Below are 12,346 nucleotides of genomic sequence, written 5' to 3'. Positions count from 1 at the left end.
GGACTCGTTATCGACTGTGGCTTCACCACCTTACACGTGGGTGCCACTACCACAAGGCTCAGAGTGGGTGCGCCAGCTCCAGGCAGCACATCCACGTGGAGCCAGCACGGAAGGGAAGGCGTGAAGGAGGGGCGGTGCTCCCCTTCACCAGGTTAGTCACGTGGCCACACCTCCTCGCGAGGAAGCCTGGGAAATGTGGCCCCTTTTTCTAAAACAGGAGGTGCAAGGGCACAGGGGCACCCAACAGTCTCTGCCACAGGCCAAAGGGTGTGAGTTCAGGAAACAGCGAGGGTTTTGAGCACGATTCTGAAGTCAAGGTCCACGTTAGCCACCAGCTGCTGGGCTCTCCATCGACCTCAGTGTCCACCTCCCCCTCCCTGCTCAAGACGTTCTGCGTGGCGTTTTCATTCTGCTAAATCCATTTACCGGCACCCTCATCCGGGTGCCCGTGTCAGGCGTCTACACAGCAGCTCTCTTGCTCACTGTCTTTATTCAGCATTCCCACTTCCACTGCAGCACAAACCCTGCTTGTCATTCCTGCCTTCTGAGGGCGTGGGGCAACTTACGTCTGTCCAGACCCTGTCTGCTCGGGAGCCAGCACCTGCGGCCTCTTAGGGCGAAGGCAGCCTCTCCGGTCGGTCTGGGGTGGTGGAGGAGGAGGAACAGGCCCGGCCCTTCAGGGGGAAGGATGGAAAAACGGGCCTGTCTCCTCTAGTCTCACCTGGAGAGGAAACAAGACCAGCAAGCCCTTTTGGAAAGCAACTCAGTGGTGAGAATGCAGAGCCTTAGAATTGTTTACACTTGGGTCCATTAACTTAACTTTTTGTAAACTTCCCTAAGGAAGAAGTCCAAAATAATGAAAGTATGTAGTATAAGTAGGTCCTTTGAGGAAAAGATTGTGAACCACCTAGATGATCCGCAGCAACGGGGAAATGTCTGAGTGAACCGGTCTGTTCATATGCTGATTAAGCCGCCATTTAAAAAGGGTGCTTTCCAAGAGTTTATGAGATCATAGGAAGTGCTTGTTTCATACTAAGTGGAAAACATTGTAAACACGTATACATTTTTTTCTTATCTCAAGTCAAGTTAAAAATGCATTAACTTTGAAAATGCATACTGGAAGGATAGATTTAATATTGGATATTTATATTTGCTTAATAATGTGAACTGTGGATAGTCTAGAGGAAGAAGATGCTTTTCTTCCTCTAATTTGCTGTTTTCCAATTTTCTATAGCAAACATATCACTTTTTAAAAAAAAAAAAACTACTTTTTTAAATTAAATTGACTTTATTATCATACTAAAGACTATTATTATGAACTTTATTTCCCCTAAATCAGCCTTTGGTCTTGACTGTTTTTTTTTTTTTTTTAAGATTTTATTTATTTATTATAGAGAGGGAAGAGAGAGAGAGAGAAGGGGGAGGAACAGGAAGCATCAACTCCCATATGTGCCTTTGAACCAGCAACCTCAGCGTTTCCAGGTTGACGCTTTATCCACTGCGCCACCACAGGTCAGGCTTGACTGTATCTTGTGAAGACGCCACAGTGCAGCAGGCCAGCCCCTACCAGGCAGTGAAGCCACCCGGGGCCATTGGCAGAGCTGACGCTGCCCTGTCTTGAGCAGAGAACTTCGGTCAAGGCCCACATGGGCCTCTTGCTCTTCCCCGTGGACCCTGGACCCTGCTCCCCTTCTCTTCCTCCTCCAACTCCAGGGAGCCCTGCCCACCTGTTGTCTTCCCTCTGAGAAATAGAGGGCGGCAGGAGACAGGTCCTCCCCCCTTCCTGCTCCTCCAGGGAACCTCAGACCCTTTTCACTGGGGAGCGGTGGGGGGGGGGATGGCCCCACTTCACCAAGGAGGTCAGGATGACAAAGCCTCCAGGAGTGTCCCAGGTAAAATGTCACAGGCAGAAGCAAGCACCTCCTGTCCTCCCAACCCCAACGGCTGCCTGCAGCCCAAGGACACTCGGATGTCTCACCGAGGATGCTGGTCAGAAGCAGCACATGGGATCAGCGGGGGCTTCTTGAGTCCTCTTTGGGCTGGCCCCAGGCACCCCACCCCCACCTCTTTGGTTGCAGGCCCCTGCGGGGGAGATCCCTCTCGGAAGGGATCAGCGGGGGCTTCTTGAGTCCTCTTTGGGCTGGCCCCAGGCACCCCACCCCCACCCCCACCTCTTTGGTTGCAGGCCCCTGCGGGGGGAGATCCCTCTCGGAAGGGATCAGCGGGGGCTTCTTGAGTCCTCTTTGGGCTGGCCCCAGGCACCCCACCCCCACCTCTTTGGTTGCAGGCCCCTGCGGGGGAGAATCCCTCTCGGAAGGGATCAGCGGGGGCTTCTTGAGTCCTCTTTGGGCTGGCCCCAGGCACCCCACCCCCACCCCCACCTCTTTGGTTGCAGGCCCCTGCGGGGGAGATCCCTCTCGGAAGGGATCAGCGGGGGCTTCTTGAGTCCTCTTTGGGCTGGCCCCAGGCACCCCACCCCCACCCCCACCTCTTTGGTTGCAGGCCCCTGCGGGGGAGATCCCTCTCGGAAGGGATCAGCGGGGGCTTCTTGAGTCCTCTTTGGGCTGGCCCCAGGCACCCCACCCCCACCCCCACCTCTTTGGTTGCAGGCCCCTGCGGGGGAGATCCCTCTCGGAAGGGATCAGCGGGGGCTTCTTGAGTCCTCTTTGGGCTGGCCCCAGGCACCCCACCCCCACCCCCACCTCTTTGGTTGCAGGCCCCTGCGGGGGAGATCCCTCTCGGAAGGGATCAGCGGGGGCTTCTTGAGTCCTCTTTGGGCTGGCCCCAGGCACCCCACCCCCACCCCCACCTCTTTGGTTGCAGGCCCCTGCGGGGGAGATCCCTCTCGGAAGGGATCAGCGGGGGCTTCTTGAGTCCTCTTTGGGCTGGCCCCAGGCACCCCACCCCCACCTCTTTGGTTGCAGGCCCCTGCGGGGGAGATCCCTCTCGGAAGGGATCAGCGGGGGCTTCTTGAGTCCTCTTTGGGCTGGCCCCAGGCACCCCACCCCCACCCCCACCTCTTTGGTTGCAGGCCCCTGCGGGGGAGATCCCTCTCGGAAGGGATCAGCGGGGGCTTCTTGAGTCCTCTTTGGGCTGGCCCCAGGCACCCCACCCCCACCTCTTTGGTTGCAGGCCCCTGCGGGGGAGATCCCTCTCGGAAGCTGAGCCTCTGTTCCTCAGGTCTGCTGGAGGCTGGTCCTTGCCTGTCACACCTGGAAGGCACAGGGGTGGGAACCCGGACCCCTGATATCCTCATGCCAGAGACACTCCTATGTCCCTGCTGCTCCCTCCAACCTTGAATTCTCACCAGTTCCTGTTTTCTGTCTTAGAGAGCCGTCTTGGCTGATTTGACAACCCTGTCCCCAATCTCTTCGTTAACCTTAAGGAAATGCCCAAGTGGCAGATGTGCATGTGGTGAGTGGAGTTTCTTGAAATCTATTCACCTTTACAGATTTACCACACCAGCAGCAATGGTTCTTTTACAAATTTGCAGATTTCTCTCCCAAATGTTTTTATTTTATTTATTTTTATTTTATTTTATTTTATTTTTACAGAGACAGAGAGAGAATCAGAGAGAGGGATAGACAGGAACGGAGAGAGATGAGAAGCATCAATCATCAGTTTTTTGTTGGGACACCTTAGTTGTTCATTGACTGCTTTTTCATATGTGCCTTGACCAGAGGGTTACAGCAGACGGAGTCCAGGGGTCCCCAAACTTTTTACACAGGGGGCCAGTTCACTGTCCCTCAGACCGTTGGAGGACCACCACATACAGTGCTCCTCTCACTGACCACCAATGAAAGAGGTGTCCCTTCCGGAAGTGCGGCGGGGGGCTGGATAAATGGCCTCAGGGGGCCGCATGCGGCCCGCGGGGCTGAAGTTTGGGGATGCCTGGAACCCCTTGCTCGAGCCAGCGACCTTGGCTTCAAACCAGATAAGCCCGCGCTCAAGCTGGCGACCTCGGGATCTCGAACCTGGGTCCTCTGCATCCCAGTCCGACGCTCTATCCACTGCTCCACTGCCTTTAAAATCTTTTTTTTTAAAGATTTTATTTATTGACTTTAGAGAGAGGAGAGAGAAAGATAAGTGGGGGGGAGTAGCATCAACTCCTAAGACTTGCTTCTCGTTTATGTGCCTTGACTGGGCAAGCCTGGGGTTTAGAACCGACGACCTCAGCATTCCAGGTCAAGGCTCTATCCACTGCACCACCACAGGTCAGGCTCTCCCACAGATATTTAGAAAGCATTTCCACCAATACTTTCACTACTTACCACCATGAATGTGTCCTGTAGGCCTAAGGAAACCTTGGGAACTGAGGTCAGGCCATGTCCAGGTGAGCTTGACCTAGCTATTGGACACCTTTAAAGCCCTTGCTTCTCTCTGGTGCCTTGGGGCTTCTGGCAGTCATCCCTGCTGCTGAGGAAGGGTCAAGGCCTCTGCACCCTTCCCCAGGCGGGGGACCCTCGAGTCCTGCTGCGTGGACAGCCCGCAAGTTGTAGGCAGAGCGATGGACGATGTCCTCAGAGTACTCTGACAACTCCTCTCACCTGCCACCTGGCCACCTGAGTCACAAACGGCCAGCCTTCTGAAATGCCCATGCCACTTCCCCTCTACCAGTCTCCAAATCCTGCAGCGGGTGCTGCCCCACCACACGTGTCTGAAGGGGAGGGGTGAGCAGGACTGCAGCCAGGGTGGAGGGTGGTGGTCAGGACAGGAGCTGGTTGGAGGTAAGACTCAGCTATCGGGCCCCAGGTGCAAAGCTGCAGGTGGAGGGCTCACTGTGGGGTGTGGAGGAATTCACGGAGGAGGCTCAAAGCTCCACGGGGGGTAAGAAGGAGCTGGGCCCGGGGATCACCAACCCTCCTGTCACTAACAGAGATGAAAATAGAACCTGCTGCCCTAGCCGGATAGGGATAGTTCGGTCGGGAAGTGCAGAGGTTGGCGGTTCAATCCCGGTCAGGACACATACAGGAACAGATTGATGTTCCTGTCTCTCCCTCTCTCTATCTCTTGCTAAAATCAATAAAAATTTTAAAAAGCAAATAAAAATTTTAAGAAAAGAAAGAAAATAGAACCTGCGGCCCCTAAGGGGGTGTGAAGAGCATAATAGTCGGCATTTGTAATGGCTTGGGAACTCTCATTGGCACAAGGCCAGGGCTCGATGGCGATTAACTAACACGTGGTCCGTGAGCATGGCAGAGGGCGCCCCGCCGGAATCCCAGATCGCCCCTCTCGCCCTATCCCGGTTTCGCATCGCCACCGCCCACAAGGGACACCGACCCGCTGATGCCCTGCCCGTGCTGGGTCCCACTAGGCCCCGCCCCCAGACCCGCCCATGCCGGCCCCGCCCCGGCCTGGACCGCTGGACCAGAGCTACTGACGCGCCAGAAACCCCTGGGGTCCGGTATGTCGCCAGGCCCAGCCTCTGCACTCTGAAGATGCCGCGGTGGCCTCTCTCTACCCCAGGAGGAGGGTTCTGGGTGCAGTTTGGTAGAAAGACCCATACCCAGGAATGGATCCCCACCTGAGCGTCACCAGCTGGGATGGGAGAAGAGGGGCCCTGAAGGATGGCTCCAGGCCTGTGGGGTGCTGTGTGCGGGATCTGCTTTGCTCTGGGCACTTCCTGCTCATTGGTCCAGCATCACTCCCCCGGGGAAAGCGGGTCCCAACGCAGCAGTCTGTGCAAGGTCAGTGACACGAGAACTGCATGTTCTGGTCCCCACCTCCCAGTGCAGCCGACTGACACCAACCTCATCATGACTTCCTTTGACCTTCAGGATGAGCACCAAAGTCCAGACCTGTCTGCCCTTTGCAGCATCACCTCCACTCACTCGCGCACACACTAAAGGTTGGCTGTCACAGAGAAGCTGGTTGTCAGGCCACACTGGCTACCTGACAACACTAGGTGGATGAGGCTGGGACCTGGGGCAGGGAATGGGCCCAAAGGCAGGCAGAGCGCATCAGTAGGCCCTGGAAGGTCCCATAGCACACCTCCTGGGGCCGATGTTTTCTGGTTTTCTGGCAGCCTGTTGGTCCCCAGCCTATCTGGAGGGCTCCGCATAGTGGTCAGGGGCTGAGACTGAGGGTCCCATCATAATCAGACTCCATGCTTGGCAGGCCTGGCTGCTCAGGGTTGGGAGGGGGGAGGTGAGCCCCCACAAACACTCTTTTACATATCTATCTATATCTATATCTTTATCTATATATAGATTTTTTTTTTTTTTGTATTTTTCTGAAGTTGGAAATGGGAGGCAGTCAGACAGACTCCCGCATGCGCCCAACCGGGATCCACCCGGCATGCCCACCAGGGGGCGATGCTCTGCCCATCTGGGGCGTCGCTCTGTTGTAACCAGAGCCATTCTAGCTCCTGAGGCAGAGGCCATATAGCCACCTCCCAGGCCACCTTTGCTCCAATGGAGCCCTGGCTGCAGGAAAGGAAGAGAGAGACAGAGAGGAAGGAGAGGGAGAGGGGTGGAGAAGCAGATGGGCGCTTCTCCTGTGTGCCTTGGCTGGGAATCGAACCCAGGACTCCTGCATGCCAGGCCGATGCTCTACCACTGAGCCAACCGGCCAGGGCCTCTATATATTTTTAAAGATTTTTATTTATTGATTTCACAGAGAGAAGGGGTAGGGGATGAGCATTATCAACTCATAGGTACTTCACTTTAGTCGTTCATTGATTGGTGTATGTGCCTTGGCCCGGCAAGCCCAGTGTTTGGAAACTGCGACCACAGCATTCCAGGTGGACACTCTTATCCACAGCGCCACCACAGGCCAGGCTACATATATATTCTAATAGCTTTATTAAAATGTAATCCACATACCATACAATCCACCCATTTAGATTCATTAGTTTTTAGCATATTCACAGAAATGTGTCACCATCAATGCAGTCAATTTTCAAAGTGACGCAGGACTACATGTTTTTTATGAGGCCGGTCTATAGTAACAAATTGGGTCACTCCAAGTCGGCATACCCCACTATTCTAACGATCCAATTTCACGAGATCCCGCGAAAGAACTAACGCAGGCCACCCAACGACCGGTAGGATAGAGTCTGGAGCTCCTGGAGGCTTCGGTCCGTCGCAGCTGGAGTAGAGGGTCCCCTAGGAAGGCGCTCTAGGAAAGCGCAGGCGGCGCTGGGGGCCCAGGTCGGGTCAGGTCGCCTGAGGAGGAGGGTCTGGAGTAGTCCCTGTGTTGGGTGGCTCTGTAGGGACAAACACTCCACCCCGCAAGCCGCCGGCCCCGGTTACCTAGCAACCGGGAGGCATCCTTCCCAGCAAGCACCGCTTCTCTAACCCGGCCGGTAGGAGACTACGAGGCCCAGCATGCCCCGCGGCCCGGGAGCGCGGACTACACGTCCCACAATGCACCGCCCACCCTTTCCTCGTCGCCCCCAGCCTTTGCTCCTCCAGAGAGACCCCGCCGGCGAGCGCCGCGACCCCTTCCCGGCTCTCCGTGCGCCGTGGGCGGTGTGCTCGGTGACCCGGTGCGCGTGAGGTCAAGGCGCGGGCAGAGCGGCTCCGGGGCCGAGGCGCCATGCGGAGGAGCGAGCGCAGGGGCGCCGGGGGGCCGCGGCCGGGGTCCCCGGTGCCCGCGGGCAAGGCCTCGCTGGAGGAGCCGCCGGACGGCGCGCCCGTGGGTCGCCGCAGCACCGAGTCCGAGGTCTACGACGACGGCACCAACACCTTCTTCTGGTGAGTGGCGGCGGTCGGCCGCGGGCCGGCCGGGTCGCGGGGGGCGTGGCCACGTCGTTCGGGGGCCCCGGGCGGTGACCGAGGGTCCCCGGGCCCGCCCTGCTCTCGGCCGCGGCCCCCACGCGGGGGTCCCTGGCCTCTGCGTCCCCGTCGCTCGCATCCTGCAGGACTTGTCTCTGACCTCCCTGCCCAGATTCCCCTCTGCCCTCCGGCACGTCCCCACCGGCCGGGGCGGGGGTCTCTGCTGGCGGAGTTGGGGCTCCTGCTTCCCTTCCCGCGGCTTGGCGCTGGTGTGATGTGCGGGCGGGTTCGGGAAAGCAGCTCTTGGACCGGCCGGCCCCAGGGGTGCTGCTGCTCCGCCTGATGATGGCTGTGACCTTGGTCTAGAGCTCTAGCCCGTCCCCTTTCCGAGGGTCCCTTTCTGCACCTGGAAGAGGGGGAGCCCGTAGCACACGCCGTCCCCCTGCTTGTGTTTGCTGGATGCCCGTTCCCGTCCAGCCGACGGACAGACGGCGCTGGCCTTGGAGCCCTGGGGTAAACCCTGGAGGACAGAGGTGAAGTAGGAAGAGGCGCCTCGGCCCCAAGAAGGCGCACGGGAGGGACAGCCCTGTCCTAGGCGCCGTGGCGTGGAAACAGCTTTTCTGAGGACTCAGTGGTGGGACTTGAGAGGTCTGATGGGGGACAGCTTGACACGGAAGTGTCCTCAAACACCTCAGAGGGGTGTGTCCGGGCTGCCGTGGGGTCCTGGTTTGTATCATGCCCAGGAGAGATGTAGGAAGGCGGGTGTGGGGGAGTCTCTCCTGTGGGTGTCAGCAGCTGCCCTGGGTTGGGGGGTGGCCACGCTGCCCTGCTGTGGGGGAATAATGTGCTGTGTGGGGGGCCCTAGGAGCCAGTAGGAGGGAAAGCAGCACGCCTTGCCTTGTCCACAGGGGTGTGGCCCAGACTGCTGGGTCCTGCTGGACGTACTGCCTGTGGATCAGGCCTGTCCAGCTGGTCTGCTCGGGCTGCAGGAGGGAGGGCACCATCCTTTCACAAACCTTCTGGTGACCCCTGAAGACTCTCAGGTCCTGGAGCGTGGTGGCTGGGCCCCTGCTGGGTGCCAGTGACCCTTCTCAAACTGAGCGGAGAGCTTCTGGCACAAGGTTGGAACTCAAGAAGCACACAGCCTGCTGAAGGGATGCGGGGTGTCACAGCACCGGCGGAAGCCAGGGAGCCATGAGCGGCGGTCCACAGGGCGCTTGTCAGCTGGAAGCACGGCACACAGGCTGCAGCTAAAGCTCAGCCTGCTGGTGAGGGGGGCTGGCCGGGGCCAGGGAGCCTTTCTAGAAGGGATGCACGGGGCGGGCTGGTTTCAGGGACCTGCCTCGTGGATCGTAGGTCCTGACCTCCCCACCGTGGGTGTGAGGTGCACTGTCCCCTGACAGCGGCTGGGGACCGGGTCTGTGGTGTGTGCAGCCTCCTGCTGAACCTCAGGCCTCTCCCCTAACCTGGGCAGGTAGCCAGATCCCTGCCCGGCGAGAATTACTTTTAGTTGCAAAGATTGGCCATTTGACCTTCTTCTGAGTTCCCCCTCACTGACTTGCTGGGCTAGGATTTTAACGGCTCTTATTTTGTGTATTAGAGAATTTAGTAATGAATTTTTTTAAAAAAATGAACATAAAGATCAAAAGGATGTATTTGTGGGAATGTTTTTATGTTCCAAAATCACTCAAAAGAGCTTTTGCATGGTTCCAAACCTTGCTTTTAAGATTTTCTTTTCCAAAGAAAGTTGGGCTTCTTTGGGGCCAGGATCATGGTGTGGATGGAGGCCACGCACAAGGATTGGAGTTTCTCTGTTCCACCTCGTCAGCCCCAGGGTGTGGGCTTCCCCAGACTGGGTCCACGGGAGGGTGTGAGGACCATGGAGCCCCAGGTGGCAAGGACCCTGCTTCTTGGTCTCCAGTGGGAACACCCAGTGTCTACAGACTCAGAGGAAGTGCACGAAGATGTGTCTGCTCACTTCTAAAAGTTGTTTGGGGGACGCTTTGGGACCTAATGCCCTGGAGAGGTGCCGGTGACACGCCACCTGTAGATTAAACGGCACTGCGTTACCATGCTTCCTGACCACCCCACTCCCCACCCCAGTCCAGGCTGGCTGGATGGCTGTGTTGTGTTGGGAGTGCCTCCCCGGGCTCAGTCTTACACACTGCCCTTCAGTGAGCACACTCAGGGACTCACGCCCTGTCTAGGGCATGTCCCACAGGAGCCAGCAGGGCGTGGGGATGCTTGAGGTGCCCGGGTTCCGGAACACATCTTGCTCAGTCACTGTGGTGAGGAGTTTGCCGGCATTGCTCACATCTGGGAAGCACGACTCTCCACCTGTTGCCTTTTTGGTCCTGCGGTCATTGTCACAGCCCCGAAGCCCTTGCATTCCTAGGACAGACCTCTGATCTGGCCTCTCCTGGCGGAGACGTTGATGCACTCTCGGGGTCCTGTCTTCTCTCACAGGGCTGGCAGGCCTGCCTTCCTGTCCACTCGGCATTTCTGGGAGTGACTGACAACTGGGTGTTTTCCACTGGTGTGGCAGGCGGCCAGCTGTCGTCACGTCCTTGCCCTCGCTGAGTGATTGAAGTCATAGGACTTAGGGCCACTGCCACCTGTGCCGGGATCACAGGACCCAGACCTTCCCGGAGTTATCCATTAGCCACCAAGCCAAAGGGTGCACTTGTCCTCCTGGCGCTGGGGTGCAGCAGGGTGCAGGGCTGCCTAAACGCCCCTTGTTACTTCTGCACGTGTGAAATGCGCTGTGTTGTTTAACCAAACTTATAGTAATTTTACTTTCTCCACCAAACTTGCAAGTTAATATTTCTAGTCTCCCTTTGAAGACGGGGGAAACAGTCTGAGATAAATCAAGTCACTCAATTTCACAAATTTATTGAGTGGCAAAACTGACATTACATGTTGCGGGGGGGGATGCAATCGGGGCGACATTAGAATCTATGTAAACACAATAAATTAAAACAAACAAACCCTGACATTAAAATCCATATTTTTACACTATGCTGCGTGGTCTCTCCAAGAAAAAATATCAAAGCAGGAAACTTAAACATCACATGACACATGGAGGGGAGGGCATGGGCTGCCACCTGAGCAGCAGCCCCCGGTGAGGGTGACCGGTGCTGCCCCGGGTCTTTCTTCACTCATCACAAGCTGCACGTTTCGGTGCTTCATGGGGGCTCCAGCCTCACTGTACAGATGCGCTTTGTCCTGATAACAGCAGTTATACCTACACCCAAACTTCTGCCCAAGTGAAATTGGACTGGTCGTGCCGTTTCTTTGCCAAAGTGCCATCATGATAATTAAATGTCAGAAGGTGCTCAGAACAATGAACGAGGTGCCTTTTAAACATCACTGCTTGTCATCACGGGAAATTTATAAAGTAATTCTAAAAGTGGTTTGTTTTCTATTAATCAGGAAAGCACTTTATTTATTTACATTCACTCACTTTTCCCCCAGCTCACCTCTGGCAGCCACCATCTGTTCTCTGTATCTACAAGTCTGGTTGTTGGTGTGTTTTATTTTTCTAAAGTTTTAAAATTTTTACTTATTGATTTTAGACTGGAGAGAGAAAGGCCAGGAGTAGGGCAGGGAAGAGCGGGGAGCATTAGCTCGCAGTTGCTTCTTGCATGTGCCTTGACCTGGCAAGCCCGGGGTTTTGAACTGGCAACCTCAGTGTTACAGGTCGATACTTTATCCACTGAGCCACCACAGGCCAGGCTCTTGATGTGTTTTAGATCGTACATATACGATCGATCATGCAGGCATTTGTCTTTCTCTGTGTGACATATTTCATTTAACATACTGTCCTCGAGGTCCGTCCCTGCTGTCACAATGGTGCGGTTTCGTTCTTTTTTATGGCTAAGAGTTTATTGTGTGTTTGCAGCCTCTCGACCCCCTTGTCTCTTGAGGGCGCCTCGGTTGCTTCCCTATCTGGGCTCCTGTCAATCATTCTGCATTGAACATACAGGTGCATATCTATTTTCGAGTTAATTATTTTATTTTTCAGATAGATACCCAGAGGTGGAATCGCTGGGTCATGGTGCAGTTCCATTTTAATATTTTGAGGAACCTCCACACTGTTCTCCACAGTGGCTGCTCCAGTCTGTGTTCCCACCAGGGCACGAAGTTCCCTTTTCTCCATCTCTTTGCCAGCACTTGTTTGTTGATGTATTGAGGACCGCCATTCTTACAGGTGTGAGGTAGTCTCTCACTGTGGTTTTAATGTGTGTGTGTGTGTGTGTGTGTGTGTGTCAGAGACAGAGAGAGTCCGAGAGAGGGACAGACAGACATGAAGGGAGAGAGATGAGAAGTATCAATTCTTCCTTGTAGCACCTTCATTGTTCATTGATTACTTTCTATATGTGCCTTGACCGGGGGGCTCCAGCAGTGGGAGTGACCCCTTGCTCAAGCCAGCGACCTTGGGCTCAGGCCAGCGACCGTGGGGTCATGTCTGATCCCACACTCAAGCCAGCAGCCCTGCACTCAAGCTGCTGAGCCCGCACTGAAGCCGATGACCTCGGGGTTTCAAACCTGGGTCTTCTGCGTCCCAGTCTAAGACTCGATCCCCTGTGCCACCACCTGGTCAGCCCATTGTGGTTTTAATTTGCATC

General features: G+C 55.9%; 1 protein-coding gene across 1 annotated transcript in view; it reads left to right on the top strand.

Moving 5' to 3' along the window:
• The first annotated feature begins 7,041 nt into the window (after positions 1-7,041).
• PTDSS2 (phosphatidylserine synthase 2) overlaps positions 7,042-12,346 on the top strand; it is a 44,274-nt gene continuing 38,969 nt past the window's right edge. The window contains exon 1 of the mRNA XM_066252481.1: positions 7,042-7,697. Coding sequence (XP_066108578.1) covers positions 7,540-7,697 — 158 coding nt within the window. The 5' untranslated portion in view covers positions 7,042-7,539. The remainder of the gene's footprint in view (positions 7,698-12,346) is intronic.

This window comes from Saccopteryx bilineata, chromosome 1 (genome assembly GCF_036850765.1).
Source record: "Saccopteryx bilineata isolate mSacBil1 chromosome 1, mSacBil1_pri_phased_curated, whole genome shotgun sequence".
Lineage (NCBI taxonomy): Eukaryota > Metazoa > Chordata > Mammalia > Chiroptera > Emballonuridae > Saccopteryx > Saccopteryx bilineata.
Note: the sequence above shows the minus strand (reverse complement) of the source record. Positions and strands in the feature narration are given on the sequence as shown.